This window comes from Dermacentor andersoni, chromosome 5, assembly GCF_023375885.2.
Source record: "Dermacentor andersoni chromosome 5, qqDerAnde1_hic_scaffold, whole genome shotgun sequence".
Classification (NCBI taxonomy): Eukaryota; Metazoa; Arthropoda; class Arachnida; order Ixodida; family Ixodidae; genus Dermacentor; species Dermacentor andersoni.
The window spans coordinates 18,240,899-18,261,047 of NC_092818.1; the positions used below are offsets into that span (position 1 = coordinate 18,240,899).

Consider the following 20,149-nt stretch of genomic DNA (forward strand, 5'->3'; position numbering starts at 1 on the left):
AATCCGTCCAACTCGTCTGCCAATGGCGAACGGAAAGCGCGAAAGTGTGTACCGTAGCACCCGTGGCGCGCGACTGTGCGCCGTCGCTGCGTACCGGATCTCTGCTTCGTGTGGCTGCTGGTACTGTATGCCTAGTAACTGTGCCTCTCTGTTGCAGGCAGCTGGCGTTCTCACCGGCAGCGATGTCGCGCATCTCCTTCGTGCACTGTCGTGTCTCTTGCTATCCGCAGCGCCGTTCTTTTGTCTCGTCTTCCGTGCCTGGCGCTCCGTATATCTTCCGCTAGCTTGTCACCTCCGGCGTCCGCCGGCTTTCAGTCGCCGAAACGCGCGCGTGGGCGCGGCGTCACACCGCGCCCGGCGACCGCGCGGGCCCCCGAAGTCCGTGTCTGCCGCGTAATTGGCGGCGAGGGGGCGACGACGATGATGGTCGTCCCCGGTGGACCACACACCGCGCCGTTGCTAATTGGGATCGATCGGCCTCCGCGGCGACGGACCCCACGCATCCGGCCGCCTCCGGCGCTCTTTCCTCGTCGGCCACGCCACCGTGCGGAGCGGCCAGCAGCACTAGGTACGCGAATCTGTCGCGGGGCGAGCTGCCTGCCCATTACGCTCTAGAGTCTGGGAGGACTTCTGGCCCCGTCACCGGCTGCGCTTCTTTGAGCCGCGGCATCTGACTGCCCACCGACGTTGCAGGCCCGGTCGTGAACAGCAGCCCACTGTTCCGTCGGGATTGGCAATGTTGAGTGCGGCATTGTGTTCGTCGCTAGTCACACGCCAGACTAGCGGGCTGTAGCGTCGCACCCATCATTCCGTACCGGTTCCCGTACAAATGTGTACTGACGGCGGGATCGTCCTACATTGAGCAAGCATCGCGGCGAAACGCCGGTGCTCGAATGCCTCCCGCGAACGGTGTTGTTTCCGCGCACATTGGAAGCTCGCGCTCTGATAGGCGCCGAGAGCGAACTTCTGGCGACAGTGTCTGCACGTTGCACGGAGTCCGCTTTACCCCGCTCGCATTGGAAAGCCTCCCTGCGAGGCGCGCCCGCGGTGGAGGAGTCCGCTGGCGAGTCGCTTTGTTCGCGTCGCCTGCCGGATGGACACGAGGTCGCCTCCGGGGGCCCGATCGTTGGGGACCACCGCACAGCGCAACCTAATCCAACCGGTCGGCTCCGCGATACCGGCACCGCAGTGTGGCGCCCCGCCACCTTGCCCCTGGAGGAGAGCGCGCGAGAGATGCGCGCCGAGAACGTGGGAGAGGCGGCATCCGCCGGGTTCGATGAACTCTCTAAGCGCCCATGGGCGTCGCCTGGATGCCTCCCAAGAGGCCGGGAACTTTTAATAATTGAAAAGTGCTTCTTCCCTCGCGCATTGTGCGCGGGTGGAGAGCGCGCGCGCTTGCTGCTGCTCCACTTCTCCAGTGGCCCACTTTGTGCGGCCTTTTGTTTTGGGGCCTCCTCTCGCGCCCGTGTTGTGCGCGACCCGGCCGTGTCCGAGCCGGGATCGAACCGGCGAGGAGGTCTTTTTCGCCCTCGGTCGGCGGTGGTCAGCTCGTGGTCGTCTCCTCGGCGGCCCCCTTATCTGGCGGCCGGGTCGATTGCCGCCGCCTCGTCCCGAAAGTGGTCCGCCGCCGCGCTCTCCTTTTCTGCGCCGCGTGCGGTTCGTTGGCCGCCGACTGCATGACCCTGCTCGCGACGCGGCGGCGTGCCCGAGCGTCCGCGGCCCGTGTTGTGAGCGCACGTGGCGCCCGGTGCGGCGGCTGTCTCGTGCGGCGTGGATTGCTCGCTGCCGTCTTCCCATGGTCTGCCTATGGACCCTGCTCAGAGGTGAGTTTTGCCGTTGCGCGAGTGTGGTCGACCTCCGACGAAGCCGAGCTCTGCGCCAGTGGCGTGTCGCACAAAACGAACGCTGGCCCAAGTCTCTTGTCGGGAGCCTGATCTCTGCGAATACCGGTGTCCGCACAACTCGCGTTCGCGTGCACTGATGCTTGCGGCGACAGCTAACGCGAGTGTCGGGTTTTGCGCGGGACCCATTTCCTCAGGAATGCGCCATGTGCGCTCCGAACGGGGCTCGAGCCGACCGCGGTCACAGAGCGACGGGACGATAGACAGCACCGTCCTGTCGGCGCCTCGAGCGTCGTCCACCGCGCCAAGCACGTGCCCGCAGTGTATTCGTGTGCGTTACACGCAGCCGCGCTTGTCGGGGGCCACCGCATATAGCCACGAAGGCGTGCGATCAGCCCGGTTTCGGAGCGGGCCGTCGGCGAGCGCTGGGGGCCTCGCGGCTGGGAACGGGGCGCTTCCTTCTCCGAACGGGTCGACGACCTCTGGCTCCCGTATATGTGCGGACCGCTGCCCGAGTAACGCAGCGAACGAGCCAACCGGTGGTGCCAGCATCTGGATGTGCTAATGAGTGAACCTCGCTGGTCTCGTGGCCGCTTGACCGAGACGGCCCAGCCCGGACGTTTGATGGACGCGAGCGGGTACCGCGGACGTCGGCGGCCTCCCGTGATCGACGCTCCCTCGCCGCCTTCTCTCCCTCGCGTGCACGGGCCGAGTGGGCGTTGACCTGCGGGTCAGCCGAGGCCGTCCATTATTACCGCTGGCCTGCTTATACTCATTGTCGTCGATGTGTGCTCCACTTGTCGCCAACCCGGCTACTCCTCCGTTCTTCGTGGCGGTTCTTTCTCGCTCCTGCTCTTGCATTTGGAGAATTTGGTGTCAACGGGAAACAGTGCGGTCCTTTGAGCATCGGTATGAAGCCGCAAGTCACTGAAAGGGTGTCTTCACAAAGTTTCGGAGCGCGATGATTCATGTTGTGTTCTCGAGTATTTCCTCCGTTTTTGAATTGCTTTCTGCGAGTGGCGATGTGTGTCTCTTTCTAGCTTGAGCGCACTTGTACTGCGTGTCGCTGCGACCTGGAAACTGTGCACATTGGCCACAGCAGCCCGTTTCGGTAGCACGATTTTGTGGCGCCCTCGCGGGAATTAACAGGAAAGAGAGAGGGCTCGCGCGGCATCCGTGGTTGGGTGCACGTGCGCTGGTACCGATTGCAGAAACGGGGTGACCCAGTTGTCAACCCTTTTGGGCTCGTTGACGGTCAGTGGCTCCCTCGCGAGAGCGCTTCTTTTGGTGCGTGTGCTCGTCCTGCGACAACTCGCCGATTTGTGCTCGAGCACCGCTGTGCGCGCGGATGGCTCAAACCTAACTGGAAAAAGGGAGCGACAAAAGTGCTTGCTATAACAGAGTTATGAATTAACCTTTGTTAGAGGGAAGGATGCGTTCGTGGCCGTTAGTGTTTCTTTCTTTTTTTTTTTGGGGGGGGGGGGGGGGCTGGGAGAGGGGAGATAAAGGAACGAAACAAGTTTGCCGTCTTATGCTTTTGGCATATACCGTCCGTACGACGTATTTTTGGAATCGCTGCTAGACGCACTTCCTGTGCATTCCGGACCCAAAGTTGCCGATGCCAGCGCAGGCACTTTGTAGCACCCAGCGCACTTGGCGCTTCCGGTGAGCTCGTTGAAAAGAGTGACCGCGACACTGGCAGGACTTGCACGATCTCTCTGCGCACGTCTCGTTCGTTGCAGAGCAGTGCGTTCGAAGATGCAGAAGACTCGTTGAATCATTCCGAACGGGCCGCTCCTCCGTCACTAATGACTGTGACAACGGCCGACAAAGTCGTGGGCGTTTATGTTTCCTTTGGCGGCTCGGCGCGCCCGTGGTTCGATAACCGCGAAGTCTGGCGCCGAAATGCTGCGACCGGGCAAGCCCTCTTGTCCCGAAACCAGAAGAGCTTGGGTGAAATGTATCGGTGAGGAAAAGTTTAGCCATGACAGCAGAGGCCGACTTCTGTAGTTTGAGGGAGTTCGGGAGAATTACTGGCCCTTTAATCCAGCGATCGGTTCTGTAACACCGATGAACTGGTCGACGCGTGAGCCCCTCCCTGCATCGAACCACAGCGCATCAAGCGCCGAAAAAGAACGGCGATTAAGCGAAAATAAATACAGCGAGTGATAGCGAGACATGAACGCACGCGTGTTCCGCTGTTCTGTTGGCATCCCCGCAAACGCTTGGAACCGCTGCACCAGTGCGTGCTTTGCAGGACCGCGGGTAACATTTTCAGCGATGCTCGAACCTGGTGACTGCATCTTGAATTCCAGTTTGAAGAAAAAATGGCAGCACCCCCAGTCGCATCATTTCGAGGAAATAAAATAGCAGAAGTTCAAGTCCCGTGGTCGCTCACTTGTGACCGAGGGCTGCTTCATTACGCTTGAGTCCACAATTTGTACATGAGTTGTTGTTTTGACGATCATGCTTATAACAAGATGGATCATTCAACCATGTCTTGTAGGACGGCGGGAAAGGCGAATAAATTTAAAGACGGGTTTGGAGTTAGCGCGCTAGCTCCTCCTTACGTCACGAGGTTTCGTCGGAATCTTCCCAAGCCTAGATAAGTTTATGCATGCACAAGGTCGCGTTGCACTCGAAAGGAATCAAAAACCCAGCCTAGTTAGTATCGATAACTTGTGAATGAAAAGGACGCAAAAGTGAAAATATTTTGAAATCTGTGTCGCCAACCGCCGTACGTGCGCTTAGTTCGGACGCGAAGTTCAAGATAGAGGAAATCGTTCCTTACCTCCTCTTATAACCAATATTTTCGTTCTCTTTCTTGCAGAAAAGAAAAATAGGAATAGAGTCTCAGTATAGTATACTGTTTTTCTTAGGAAGCCAACAAGCACCGATTTTGGGGAAATTACGTGTGCTTAAAAAATGAAATAAAGAAACGATAGATTAATGGAAATTAAAGTAGATGAAAAAACTTGCCGCAAGTGGGGAACGATCCGAAAGTTGTGGGATCGTTTCCCACCTGCGGCAAATTGTTTTGTCATCCACTTTCATTTCCGTTAATTTATCGTTTCTTTATTTCATACGTTAAGCACACGTAATTTCCCCAATGTTGTCCTTGGTGTCAGTGTTTGTTGGTTTCTCATGATACGAGTAATCAGGATCGGGCCCCTCGGTTTCTTCTCGCTTGTTGTTCTTAGGGTCCTTTTTAAGAGCTACGCCAGGCATTTTCATTCGTACATTGCCCGCAGAGCGGCGCTCGCAGCCCCGACGGCGTATCACGGGCGCTGCAAGTGCGGTGCCCACGAAACACGGTTGCGCTCCGAATGGGCGACCGCAGTCGAGTCGCGTCTTTCGCCGGTCGCGCACTTGTGAGAACCTCAATATAGACGGCGCAAGAGAAAAATAAGTTGAGCTGTACCCACTGCCAGTTAACTACCTTTCAACAATACAAAAAAGGGCCCCTCTTGCCGTGGGAGGCGGTTTGGTAAGCCGGAAGAGACGCAAGGACGAACAACACGCTGTTCCATCTAGCCGCGCACGCGCGAAGTCTCCATCTTAGAACGACAGAAAGCTGAGCTAGTTTGGAGACTTTTTTGCATAAGTCTCCATCCTTATGCGTGGCCTCCGAGATCGCACGGGTGGCGCGACGCCGCGTGCTAACGTTAATCGACGTCAAGCCCGCGATCGTGGTCGACCGTACACAGCTTCGGGCTATTGTGCTCGAGGACCCGGCTTCGATAGCGACCAGCACCGACGTGTGTGGAGTCTCTTTCAATGCTATAGCAATATCAGGCTGCTTCACACACTTACCTAAGGCTGTCTAGCCGTGTTTGTATCTAACTGGTTTCCTGTCTGCCTGGGTCACTGGTTAGTCCGTGGTCGAATGGTTAGCGCATCGGGCTGCTGTGATGAAGTAACGCGGCTCGAAAACAACCATCAGATCAATTTGGTTCACTAAGTGTGTTCCAATGTGTGCATACGTGCCTCTCTTCAACGAAGCTCTTTCACGCTGAAATGGATCACTGTATATGCGGGACTGGGTAGGCACCGCTGCTCGAAGAAACTCTTTGACGCCGACTTGGAGTCACTGAGTATGCGCCGCTATTCAATGAACGTGTCTGACGTGAGCTTGGGTAACTAGGTATGTGCTACTGGAGATGTGCCGCCCCACAATAACAACAACAACAACAAAAAAGATCACTTCAGGTATTCCGACGCTGAGCGGAATGGAAACCACGACATGAGGGTTCATCGAGGACAACAACCCGAAGCAGGCCGCGCCAGGAGTGCGCTCCGTGCCGCTCGTCAATGAACCTCTCGCCAAGTTGAGTCATTGAGCGCGCGGCAAGACGGCGTTCGGAGGAACCGGCGCGCTGGCAGGCAGTGCCGCTGGATGGCGCAGCGTGTCGAGAAGCAAGCGCAAGGAACGCCGCATCCGTTCGCGCACACCGGCCTTCCATGCATTTCGGAGGCGACGCGCAGGCTTCGCGGCGGCGGCGCTAGGAGGCGCCGGGTGTCCGTCGGGAAGCGCCTGTGCTGCAGCGGCACACGCCGCGCGCACAACTCGTTTGGACGGTGGTAATGTGCTGTGTTGCTGTATTGATTCAGCGCCAACGCATTACTGTCGATATTCATTGTGAGATGCGTTCAGCCGCAATGTCTCACGAGAAAGAACGCCAGAGTAAACAGGCTATAAACACGATACAAACTCGAAAGGGGGGGGGGAAACAGACTAAGAGATTAGATTGTGGGGTTTTACGTGCCAAAACCACTTCCTGATTATGAGGCACGCCGTAGTGGGGGACTCCGGAAATTTCGACCACCTGGGGTTCTTTAACGTGCACCTAAATCTAAGTACTACACGGGTGTTTTCGCATTTCGGCCCCATCGGAATGCGGCCGCCGTGGCCGGGATTCCATCGCGCGACCTCGTGCTTAGCAGCCACAGCACCATAGCCACTAAGCAACCACGGCGGGTGAAACAGACTAAGAACGCTAATGGCATTAACAGTGTCGAAATAATGCTTGATCAGTTCAACCGAACCCAGTGCCAGTGCGGCGACTGCTTCGTATCTCTTTGCTGCAATTCGCGTCTGTCAGTATATAGCCGTAGCGCAGAGAGGAAGAGATAGGGTGCGCTCGGGAGGAAGAAAGCTTCTTTTTGACGCCCTTGTTTTGGGGACGGTTTTTTTTTTTTTTTTAGGAACTTTCAACAGCGAGAGCTCGAACCAGGTTGACCATAGGAGACGGTTCGCCAGGCAAAACGACGTGATGTCAGAACAAATAGCAGGAGTTTAATACATCGTTAGGGCTGAGCGGTGCGCTGCAAGAGAAAAAGAATACAATAACGTTTGGCGTGCTTGCACCTGCCCGCAAGGGCAGAGAAGATGTGACCACACGTGGCCGCTCGCTGGCTTTCTTATGCCCTCCACCGTCCGGGCATGTTCATTCTCTGCTGCCCCGTGGTAGAAGGCCCTGCCGGGACACGTCGGGGCAACCCACACAGAGGGACACGGGAGGGAATCCACTCCTTGCCGTAGACGGGTTGAGCAGGGGTATAGGACGTTCCGCGCATTCGCCCGTCGCACACACCCGACGGACGGGTCTGTTCGTGTTGACGATCGGGGCGATTAGGCACGCGTGGCCCAGGCGTTTGGCATTTGTCCCTTTCATTGCCGCACAATGCGAACCGTAATGCCCCAACCACTGGCACGCGCTGGAAAGCTTCGGCGCGCGCCGAAGGGTCAAATGCGTCAAAGCGGCGGTCGGGAACTCGCTGAAGCGGAACGTCGCGCAGCGATTATGTCTACTGCCGATGCTAGAAGTTTGCCGGCGCGCGGCGAAGCTGCGCCGGCGTGCACCAATGGGAGGCTGCGACGCCTCGCAGGCGTCAACCAATCGGAGGCTGCGGAGTCTCCGGCTGCTAAGCCTGTAATGGCCGACCGTGCGGAGACGGGGGCACCAACGATCGTCCGAGTGTTTTGGACGCACGACGCGCGCGACAGTGTTCCTGAAAGACAGTGTTGTAAAAGTAGGCCGACAACGACACGATCAACCGACCGACGACCGTAGGTTGTGGCAGTGCGACGTGGATCCGAAGCGACTTCGAACGACGCCGACTAATCCAACCTGCCCACTGGGTTCCGCCGGGCTCGGTACAATCGTCTGCTAAAACAGCCAACCGAATCACGATTGCCGCAACGTCTGTGCTTGTTGTATGTGCATTTTGTTGTGCTCAAAACGAATGGAAACACGTTTACGAGCTCCGAAGTCTGGATAATCAACACTCGCCTATCGCCGATGTTGTTTACGTTACGCGTAGGCCTAGCGCGTCCATCGAGTTCGTAACTGGCGAGTGAGCGAACTCACCTGAGAAATCTGTCGAAGGAAATGAATTTTCAGGTCCGCTTGGTGCTGCAGTGATTTAAAATATGGCACTCTTGACTTCGTGTGACCTGTGATGTGGTGAATGAACCGTGTGGAAGTTGGGTTGGTCAACCGCGGCGTGTTTCGTGTGGTGTCGGTTGACTCAAGTTTAACGGGCAAGCTCTGCGCTGTTTCCAGTGGTAAAGCTAACTCCCGAAAGCGAACTACACTAGTAGCCGAACTATTGGAAGTACTTACATAATGAGCCGTGCCGCCTGTTTCAGATAACATTGCGCTCTTTTATTCGGCATGTGAATCCAGTTCAGTACAAGTTCACTGTACTCATTCACTCACTTCTTTCAAGTGCGACCGTCTTTTGGGCTAGTTGGGGATAAATCGCTCGTGTAGCAATCAAGAACACTGACGCACTGAAGCATACGTGGCAACGCAGTCATATTTGAGTCAGTGTGTCGTTATAGTTGAGCACTGCAAAAAGAAATTATCTGTTTGCAACGTGTGCCCTAGGGCGTGTGCAGTGCATAGCAGGACCTGCATCATGCAAGACCTATGCATGTAGCAGCGTATACCACGATTGCTTCGATGTCCGCTTCAGAAGCAGCAAGTACTGAGTCAATGAAACTGTAATTGAATTTTTATCTCGCTTTTTGCTTATGGAAAGTGTAGATGGTGTGAATGCATTGTGGGGAAGGTGAAAAGGTGTCATCAATGTTTTGTGCAGTCAGTATGCTTAAACTGCTGGAATCCCTTCAGCCTCTACTAAAATGTTTCTTGCTGCGATACTATAAATTGTAGTCAGGACAAAGATGTACTCAAAACCAAGTTACTAATGCATCTGCCCAGAATGTGTTTGATTAACAAGTTAACGCTTCCACAACAACAATATGCCGATGAACAGCATATGTGCTTACAATAAATACATTCCGTAAAAGTGAACGACTGGGCCTACAATATCAAACTTTGTAGTAGCACCGTAAAAAGTGCTGCCATGCGTATCAGCCACAACGAAACTGCTGCACGTCCAACCTTCTTCCTTGGAGGCACTTCTGTAAAGACTGTTCGGGCCCTTCTCATTCTGGGTGTAGCATTTAGCTGTTCTCTCAAATTTTCCACATATGTCACCAGCACTGTATGTAAGCACCGGCCCTTTCTTGGGTTTGTGTCCCGTGTGTCCCTTCCCTGATGACCTAAGGTTTTCCGAGCACTCTACACTTCTATCATTCTGTCACGACTTGAGTACTGCTCATCAGTATAGTTCCCGTACCAAACTCGTGACGCTAACAAACTTAAGCTTGTTCAGCGCCGGACAATACGCACCCTTTACTCCCGTCTTTTCGGTTGTCACAAGCTCATGCCAGCCTTCGAGGATTGCCTCAAACCCCTCAAGTAGCACACCCTGCAATACCAACGCAACATTGCACTAGTCTATACTGCAGGGTGTTTGACGTCTCTCTGGACAGCACTAATCTTTCTTCAGTTCGTCTGAACAAGTGGTCAGCACAGCCTGAGCCCTCATCACGCCTCTATGGCCCGACACCACAACTCCATGATTATATCTGGCATGCAGAGCTTTCTCTCCACCCCCCTGGCGATTTGGATTCTCCTTCCCAGGAACCAGACTTCATTGGCACTCCTGTGTGTTGTGCACCTGTCGAGTGTGTGCGTGTGTGCTGTGCTGTGTTATTGAGCAAGTGTGTGTGCACGTGGAGGGGAAGGAAGTGTCTTCTGCATCCTGCAAATTCCTGCTTTAGATGGCTGGTTATCAGATTCTCTAACATACAGGCATCAACCTTCTTTGTAGTCTAGTGTGCCAAGTTACCACTAAGATTATTATTATTATTATTATTATTATTATTATTATTAGAATCATTACTTTGACCACATTGATTGTGTTGAAGCCAGCGTGACACATAATTCAAAATATTTCTGGAGCTTTGTGGGCTCTCTCTTCTAAAAGGAGTGCCAAAGATGTACGTCTTCTTCATGAAAATAGTGGTGTTGTCTCGAACACTGCTGATGCCTTTGCAGAACATTTCTGTTTGCTATATGATGTGAAATATGCTTCAAGTAACCTTCCTTCTCAGTCTGGCGCAGTGTATGCTAACAGTCAATGAAAACCTCGTTTCCAAGTATATGAAGTGCCTTGAACTTTGCCTTAAACTTTCCCTTTCTTGTGAGGTTGATGGTATTTCCTCCACAGAGCTTAACCCTTTGAGACGCTGTCTACACAATTGGACACAGCAGGAGCGTGCATCAATAGCAAAAGCACTGATGAAAGTAATGGTATTTAAAATGTGTTTCATACATCTTGAAACATTTATTATTGGAACTGTGCTGCAATTTTTAGTAATGTGCAGAATGTTTTAACAAGATGAGTGAGAATGTGGACGGCTGGGTGTTGTTACTCTGTGGCAGTATGTTGTATGTAGCGGGTTCACTTCTTTCATTGTTTTTTACAATGTCGTGCACCAGACATAATTGTCAAGTGGCTGGATAAGTGCTTTTCAAGCTTTTCAAAACACGAAATAGTACATGTTTTCATATTTTGTGTTCCTGTAGTGAGTTTTCGCATGGAGTCGAAATTTTGTAAACTTGACAAAACTCGCTAAACTATTGAAAATTCTTAATATTTGCTGCGGCTGTACACTTTCTACGATTCTGAGGATGCAAGAGATGTGGTGAAAGCAACTTTTCAATCAACGGGATAAAGTGGTGTCTGAAAGTGTTAAGATGTATGGAAGCATACTTGTTCCTCGTTCTCACAAGCATCTTCAATAGTTCCCTAAAGTCTAGTACCTTTTCTAGCACTCGGAAGGTAGCATGAACATTGCCCATGCACAAATGAGGTGCTAGATGTGCAGTTACTAACTGCCGACCTATATCTATCCTCTTCAGTGCGTCAGGTGTTGGAATCGATATGGGATTCCTCGCTTTCTGTTAGTGCTAAGAGCATTTTAATAAATGAACAGCATGACTTTGTGTGCCGACATTTCAGACTGTCAACAGTGTTCACTACTGCATCGACTTCCAAAAAGACATTTTTTCACTCTCGAACTGGTGGAGAAACAATAAGTACTCTTAAATGCTTCCAACACTATGGCATTAAGTTATATGCACAAAACGCACCATGTGAAATTTTGATACACCCTACGTGATGCTCCACTCCTTAGGGTCGATGAAATGAAAGATCTTGGTGTGTACTTCGACAAAATGCTAAGCTTCTCTTCACATAGATAATTACACAAGATGTCCTTCACGCTCTTGGAATTGCATGCCGTATATTGCATGATTTCCACTCACCTGCTGTGTTTCTGAAATTCTGCTGTGTGCCTCCAACTACTAGAGTATGCCTCTGTAGGAGGGGGGTGCAATGAGCAAATCTAATTCTGACCTCATTGAACGCATCCAGAATAAATTGATGTCTATCTTCAAGCACCACTTTTGCCATTCTGGCGACCACAGTTGAGCCTTTGTTCCTGCACCTTTTGTTCCTGTATAAGGTGGTCCATGACATTATACATTCCTTAAAGCTTCTTGATCATATGCATTTGTTTGTGCCGCAACAGTATACCAGGTAGCATTCCACATTCGTTGCCTGGGCTTGTTACAAGATTGTGCTAATAAGACTCGACTCCAAAACATACTTCAGAGTTCATTTCCTGTGTTTTGTGTATCTGTAAATAATCACGTAGGATTAACTCCCTTTTACTTTTCCGCGTTTCCTTTTTTCCCTATTTGTTTCTCTATCTTCCATTTTTTTGTCTACTGCATTCATGTTTTCTCTACATTTTGTCTCACATAGTGCTCGTTAAGTGCACCAGTACAAAGGCTCTCTAGCTGTTCCTGGGCACTACAATAAAAATTTGAATGATTGACTATTATCGTAGTATAAAATTGTGCTTTTTAAGTATGTACTAGTATACTATTTTAGTGCAGTAGCTTTCGTGCAATTAAAAAAGGGGCATGAATTAAGAAGAGAGAGAGAAAATGATAAATGAAAGGTAGGGAGGTTAACCAGGACTGAGCCCGGTTGGCTACCCTACACTGGGGAAAGGGAAAGGGGGACGGAAAGATTAAAAGAAGAGAAAGTCCACTGGGGATATCAGTCGGTCACTCAGTCTGGATCACAGACGCTGACTCAATCCAGTATCTTTCAAATATCGCAGCAGCGCTTTTGTGGCCTTTTGTAGCTGCGATATGCGAGGCCATGGTCCCAAGATCTTGTTCAAGGTGAACGGCTTTCCATCTAGCTGATTGAGAGCTCTGCAGAGGTCTTGCCTTTCATCTTTAAAAGATGGGCAGTAGCACATTAGGTGTTCTATGGTTTCCTTGACACCGCAGGCATTGCACTCGGCGCTATCAGCCATTCTAATCAAAAATGCATATGCACTGGTGAATGCGACGCCCAAACGTAAGCGGCACAGCACTGTTTCCTCATTTCGCAGAAGACCTGGTAACAGCCGCAGTTGCATAGAGGGATCGAGGGAATGCAATCGATGTTGAGTGAATCCAGGTGTGTGCCACTTTTCCAATGTCAAAAGAGTGTGCTAGCTTGCCTAAGTGTTGGGCTGTGTCAGTCTGCGATAAAGGTACAGAAATAAGGGTTGCTCCTTCGTGGGCTTTCCTAGCAGCTTCGTCAGTGAGGTCGTTGCCGGAGATACCGCAATGACCAGGCAGCCACTGAAACACGACGTCGTGTCCTTTCATGATCATGTGATGGTGCATTTCTCGTATCTCCGACATGAGTTGTTCACATGACCCGCGACGGCGAGGAAGAGATGACAGAAGACATTATAAGGCCGCCTTTGAATCGCAGAATATTGCCCACCGATTAGCCGGTTGGTTATTAATATAATCAACGGCACCTCGGAGGGCAACAAGCTCCGAACCCGTCGATGTTGTCAAATGAGAAATCTTGTATTGGATACTTAGTGATGGTGATGGTATAACCACTGCGCTGGTGGAGCTGGTCTGAGTGGAAGAACCATCCGTATATATGTGCACTCGATCAAAGTAGAAAGTGTGCAAACAATCCAGAGCTGCTTGCTTCAAGGCCAAGGTAGGCAGGACGGTCTTCTTTCTTATCCCTGGAACCGTAAGACGCACTTGAGGTTGCTTTAAACACCACAGAGCTGAGGTTGAACGTGCTGAGGGTGTGAAGCCCGATGGTAAGGAGGCACGATGGATGCTGACCTTGTTGGAGAAGAACGCCTGTGGTCGTCGTTCTGGCATGAATTAAGAAAGTGCAATAATATGCTATGTGCCTGATCATATGCATTGTGCTATTCATTTCTTCTGAGATTTAATAATGGCTGGCTACTGTATGCAGTGTTGTACAATAAAATAATATGCCACAGCAATTATTGCGGGCCTCGCAGAACAAATTGAATATATCTTTCTCAGTCAAAACATCATAGCAGGCTGAAAACAATAAACTGCAATTTTTCTTTTTGTGGTGACGAAGTGTATAAATTGTGAAAATAACCTGTTTATATTTTCTTATACTATGCAAATGAGCTGCTCCCATACATTCGAATAAGTGCTTCAATAGTACGACTTGGCAAAGGGCAACGAAAGACTCCTATTAAAACCCTCTAATTCTCAAGCTTGTATTATCTGACGGTATGTCATTTGATTAATGTAAAGAAAGGCAAACTTGATATGTGGAAACCAGTTACAATAGAACATGGCCCTTACACTGTGAAAATGTTTTGTAGCAATACACTCAATGTGAAGGCCTCCGGATGGGGTGTTGATGCGTCAAAACAACCTAGAATAATAGAGGTGCTCCATGGGCTAGATTTGGCAGAATCAAGAATTGGGGGGAGACAAGATACGAATTGCATACATTTTAGCTATTCTAGTTTTTTTTTTTTTTTTTGAGTGCTACAGGGGTTTCAATTCTGTTTTGCTGATTTTCTCAGAACCCACTTGTTCACGTTTCTCTCATGCACCAACAAGCATAATTATATTGACACGGATGCTTTATCTGTATCCGGTTACCGTATTTCACCGGCTAAAAAATGTTAAACGTTATCGCTCGGTGCAGGATGCACCTGAACGTATCGGAAGTTTCGCGAATGTTATCGATGGTTCTGTCTGTTGTCGACGAACCTTGCTAATCTGATTGCATACGCGACACGAATTGTGTTGTAGTTTCTGGAAGGCACGCGGACACCAGCGAATAGGCTGTAACTTTCGACGACTGCCGTATGCAAACCGACGCGCTTTACCCGCAGATGAGATTTTCTACGATTGCCGACATTGCTCGCCGCTATCGTTGCGATTGAGCCGGCACTATTCATTTACCGTCACTACTACGTGGCAATATTTCCAACACAGATTTTTTTCAGTTACACATTGCACGCCTAATTCTTACATAGTTGGCTGTGCAATGAGCTACCAAAAAATGAAATGGTGCAACAGTTTTTGATATGTGGCATCGTCGTGCAGGTGTTTGCAAAGCGATCTTGCAGACAGACGACGCGCGAGCGCTGATGTCGATATTTTATACACTATTGTTACTTCAAAAATAAAAACAAACTGTTGCGGCAGGTGTATATTCATTATTCAAACGTGTTTTTAATATCTAAAAGCACATACAGATCAATAACTTATTTTTTCGAGCTTAGTTTACAGCAAGCTGTTTTAGGCCGGACTTTGACGGATGAAGACGGAGTAGTCCAGCAACAGTGCGCCGCAGCCGAGGAGCGAGCTTCGGCGCGCGTCGGAGCTTTTCTCCGTGTTTTCTCCAGTGGTTGCGCGCCCTTTCCCTCCAGCCGAAGCGAAGCGACGCATTCGCTTGCCAGCGCGCGCCGAAGCTTTCGGCGCGTGCCAGTGGTTGGGGCATAAGAACTTTCCACGGACCCCACGACGCAAAAAGCGGCGGAACGGGTCCCAGTGCGCAGTCGCCGACGGCTCGTGCACCACGAAGATGCGCCGAACGCGCGCGCTCTCGTATGCACTCCGCGGGTGGCGGAGCACGTGCGTCGCACGCCGCTGGCGTGTCTTGGACACAGCCTTGAAAAGCTTGTCGTGCCTGTTTGTATGATAAGCACGCCGCCGATGCGTCGTTACACCGCGGTTGAGGGCTGTTTTGGGCCAAACTGCGATCACGATGTACGCTGGCTGTTCTGGGCTCATGCTGGACGCACTTGAATTGGCCATCTTGTTACCTCTCATCGGCTGCTGCGCGCCCTCAGAAGGCCAGTACGATGTGATGCGACAGCATGTGTGACCCCCTCCATGTCTTGGCAAGCACGCTGATTGTTTCAGTAGAAACCCAGCTCTGATTTATCCCGTCGGCTTAAACATCGGGCCGAATTGAACGGAGCCTCGGTGAAGATTGTATTTCGCGCGTCGCCTTTTGTTGCCGACGCTTAACGGGGTCCGCCGATCATCGCGCGTCGTGGCGGTGCTTTGTTTTGCCGGATGGTATGCTCTCATCGGTCGACGGCTCCGCTCGCCGGGTTTGTTGCCCCCACCACGGTTGCGCCGGGAATTTCTTTTTTCTGCTTCCTTTGCTCTCTCTCTCTCTGCAGCCAGGTCGGGGCATGCGCTGATGCGGCCGCTTCCCGCGTCGGCCGCGTAGCAACCTCCTCGCAAGGGCCGCGCGGGCTTTGGCCTCGGACGGAGAAGCGAATGCTGGGCGCGCCCTGTTTTCTTCGGCGGCCGTGTTGCCGGCGTCGCCTCCGTGCCCTCGCGGTCATCTTCGGCGCAGGCGGCAGCTGTCGCCTCAACTGTGGTCTTTCTCGGCACGAACGAAACGCCGTGGAAAGTCGTTTTCTTCTTTGGGTTGTATAACGAGACGTTCCTTAGAGAGGATTCATTCTGGAACCCAAAGATGGAAAAAAAGTACATTTTCTTTAATCTCATAAAGCCCACACGCAGCGCACTCCGGCCTGTTGAAGGGAATTACATGGAGAGGCGGTCATTACTTGCAAGACAAATCAGCTACTTATGTACAGTCATTGAATGACGTTAATTATTCACTTCAGGGGACATCTTGAAATTGCGAAATTGGAGCCGATTAGTAGGGAAGTCATGCTTGCTTTAGTAGACACGTTGATGACAGATAGCCCTTAATTTGAGCAAAAAACAAAAGAAAAATGCATGGTCCGGCGTCCTGCTTACCTGGAGTGTTGCGGAGAGCTGCCTTTTCTTTCCCACTGGTCAATTTAATTGGCTATTTTCGTCGTCCAAGACGCGAGTCTCCCGTGACGAAATGCCGGAACTGCTTAATGACGTGTTGCTGAGGTCGCGGGATGGCGGAGAAAGGTACGTTGGACGTATACTTGAGACCTGATTTGCTTCGGAGTTGCGCCTCGACAAATCGCGCCGTTCCACAGTGAGGTTGTCATCCTGTGGAATGGCACCCGACCGGTATTCATACGTTCTCAGGAATCGTGCACGCTCGCGAGCTAGGGTGCTTTAGACTTTTTGTGCCCCGACCGGCAGCAGAATTTGTGAATCTCGGCAAACACCACTGGCGACAACGTGAGAATAAAGTTCTCCCATAACTTGTGCGCGATGATTGTTAGTAACAAAGTTGGCCAAACATGTTCTGCGATAGCGAGGGTTTGGTAGTGAATTCGTGGCGACGTTGTGCAAGCTGCGCGCGTAGTGGAGAGCGCATGACGCCGCTCACTTTACCGTGGCCTCAGAGATCGCACCGGCGGACGACCCTCTTCTGATCTTGCAGGCCACGCGCGCCCTGTGTCGTCGTGCCAGCTTGGCCCTGGGACCCGAGCGGCTGTCGTCAGCGGCCGGCGTTTCTCGCTTCCGCCTTTCGGTCGCGCGCATTGATTGGTCCGGTGCCAGGATTTCACCGCTTGACCCGGCGGCCCTGTTTGCCCGGGTCGCGAACCCTCGCTCCGCGCCTTCAGGCGAATCGGCCTGCGAACCAGGTCACGCGCCAGTCACCGTCTGCGCCGCGCAAGCTGCGGGTTCGATGCGGGCCGGAACGAGGCGTGTTTGTTGCCCTCGGCCGAGGGGACGGGCGCCGCCACCGACGTCCTTCCACGCTTGACCCATCTGGACCACGACGGCTTTCTCTCATTCAGCAACGTTGTTCCACGAGTGTGCGTTCTTCGCTGCTTTCTTGCCGCTGCATAGTGTGAGCAGTCTTGTGTTCTTATACGCTCGAGTACCCGGTTTTCCGGCGTACAGCCCGAAAATCGTTGTGTGTGCTTCCTTCGATTTTCCTTCCATCGTATTTTCTGCCATTTTCTAATGTAGGGTAGTGAACCAGATGTCTCTCTTCGGGTTAACCTCTTCCTGCCTCTTTCTCTCTCGCTGTCGCGCGTGACTCCTCCAGGCTCGCGCAATGTAGTACTTTCCATAAGTTGCCGAGAGTGTCGCTGATGAACGCGTTATCGAGCGCGCTCGTTTGACGATTGATTGATGACCTGTTTATGCCCACGCCAATCCTGGCCACGCGCCGGGAGCTTGCGCCTGACGCTATTGTCGCCTGCCTAGCGGGAAGATGATGTAACGATGGCATTCGAGGCAGCTTGATTGCATACGCAATGGTTGGTTATTTATACCGTATCGAAGATACATCGTGTCAGTGTGGTATCCACTACACGGTGCTAGGGCGTTCCCCTCGTCTGCTTTCCATATGTTTATAGTGCTCAGCGATTGAAACGCGATACTCAGAGAGCATCGCAGCCGACACTTTTTTGCGCCACCGTTGGACGCTGGGGACATTAAGCGGATGTACTTTTGTGTCACACGAAAACGAGAGCCATTTTAATGCGTCGTGCCGCAACACCCTCCCGTCGGCGATCACCCAGCGCGCACCCGTGTCGCTCGAATCACCCATGCGATCCGAGTATCGCGTTTCAGTCGCCGAGCACCGTGCCTCGAGCGACGTGTTCCTGTCGGTGATCACACATTTTCCATTTTCGCAAGCGAGCTCTCCGGTCCCTGGAGGAGTTCTCGGAGTGCCGTCTTCAGTGGTTGGCGAACGTTGCTTGTCGTAAGCGCCTGTCCGTTGATGCGAGCGCGGTGTGAATGGCGCGTGCGTGGAATGCGCGCGCGGTCAACACCCGTCGTGGCGTGCAGGTGCGGCTTTATCGGCCGGATGTCACGACCGCTGGCCGCGGTTGCAGCGCGCGCTCGTCGGAGGCGGATCGGCTGCTTCCGGTCTTGCGTCGCGCCCTTACGAGCACGCCGGATGTCGGCGAGGCCGCCACCTGGCTGCTGCCACAGCTCTGGCAGCCGGCATTGTTGACTGATGCAGCAGAGGCGGTGCACTGCTCTACGATCATGCTGGACGCGCGAAGGGACGTGTGCTTCACCTCGTCTCTCTCTCTCATTTGTTGGACCTTGCCACACGTGGCGCGGTGGCCAGACCGCGGGAGCGAGCAATTTCGTCGTGGCTCGCTCTCCCGATCCAACGAGGGAGGGCGTTCGTCTTCGCCTTCTTTCGCCCTCCCCGCGCGCCGCGGCTATCGTTCATTACCCTTTCCAGGCGGGCCTCCTCCTCTGCGAGCAACTTTCGTTTTTTACGCCCATGCGTGTTCGCTGCGGTGTGCTGCTTCCCCGGGTCGGTGTGCACCCTCTCCCAGGCGTCATCCGCCGCCCAGCGTGCGCGTTCCGTGGATGGGGTTCTTTTCGGCGCCCCTTGCTCGGGGAGCACCCAGCCAGTCTGTTCGGTGCCGCCACCGGGCGGGAGCCATTGGCCTCGGCGGCGGGGAAAGGAAGTGCCGCGAGGGTGTAACGACCAGGGTCCCGTTCGTTTGCCCCGTCCGAGGAGGAGGGCCCCGGTGCATCACGCTCGCCCCTCCCTGGTTCGTTACCGCGTTCTTTCGCGCCTACTCCTCCGGACGAATGGCGCCATTAACGCCCTCCTGTCTTGACACTGCTTGACCGCCGAGTTCAAGGACCAGCCTCGGTTATCCCCCTCTTTCCACCTACCTTCCCCCCCCAATGGACGTCCTCCAGGCGCGAGCTTGTATAGTTTAGCGTACGCGACGTGCTGCTTATCTTCCTACAAGGCACGACGTCGCCGCAGCAGCGTCTATGTCGTGTGTGGATGACGCGAGTGCGTACCCTACCAGAGAAGAAATTATTGCTTAAATTAAGGGATATGCTAAGTGACGCCTTCAAACACGAGCTTCCACGCATCCGTGTTCTCCTTGCCATTTTCGAAAACTCCAAGATGGCTTCCCTGCAGCACATCGGAAAATCATTCACCATGGCGACGCGGCAGTGCTCGAGATAAATAACCTGTGGTGTCTGTCCTATAGTAGGCGTGCGCCTTCTAGCCGGCGTCCTTGAGGTTCAATCCAGTGGCGGCAAGCACCAATGTCGCACCTTGACGTTCCTTAGTTGGAAAGGTTGTATTCTGGAACCAAAGTTGAAAAAAGAAAGTATATATTTTAATCTCATAAAGCCTACACGCAGCGCACTTCTGGCAAGCACCTTGCCCGATGCCGGCCGTATTTTCTTGCACCGCGACCGCGCAGCGTATGCATTGCTGTCTGTGCATGGTAGCCTACATTCCGAAGTTTGGCAATGGATAACTAACAGGAAGAAAAAAAATTGCCTTATGGAACTCAAAATGCCGCAGTGGGGGCTAGATGGTTATACATAATTGAAACTGTTTTGAAATTAAATTGTCAACAAGCTTCCTTCACTTCCCCGTGTATGTGTTGCGCCCGTTTGCCGTGTTTTGTTTTCTCACTTAAGTCCTGTTCCTTCGTCGCTTTGCGCAACATTTTTAGTTATCGAAGTCTGTTAGGCAAAATGACGATCGAGGCTGGTAGGGTGACGACGTAATGTGTGTGAACTCTGCTGCGAAGCGTTCTGTCGTGAGAGATGAGGGACTCGCATCGGTATCAGGTGTAATTATTGGACAGAGGGTAAAGGCTGCGGGCGTCTTTCCACTTTTTCAGTGGGCGCCTGCGCTTCCTCGTT

The 20,149-nt window shown here is 52.5% G+C and overlaps 1 protein-coding gene across 3 annotated transcripts in view; it reads left to right on the top strand.

The window, feature by feature from the left end:
* The window catches only part of rdx (BTB/POZ and MATH domain-containing protein rdx), a 213,466-nt gene that overhangs the window by 151,368 nt on the left and 41,949 nt on the right, over positions 1-20,149 (top strand). The window contains exon 1 of one of the 3 annotated variants that reach the window (XM_055070123.1): positions 1,781-1,823. The exons of the other annotated variants lie outside the window; for them this stretch is intronic. Within the exon in view, the coding sequence (XP_054926098.1) occupies positions 1,796-1,823 (28 nt within the window). The 5' untranslated portion in view covers positions 1,781-1,795. Of the gene's footprint in view, positions 1-1,780; positions 1,824-20,149 lie in introns of those variants that run through there. 3 annotated transcript variants of the gene reach the window in all.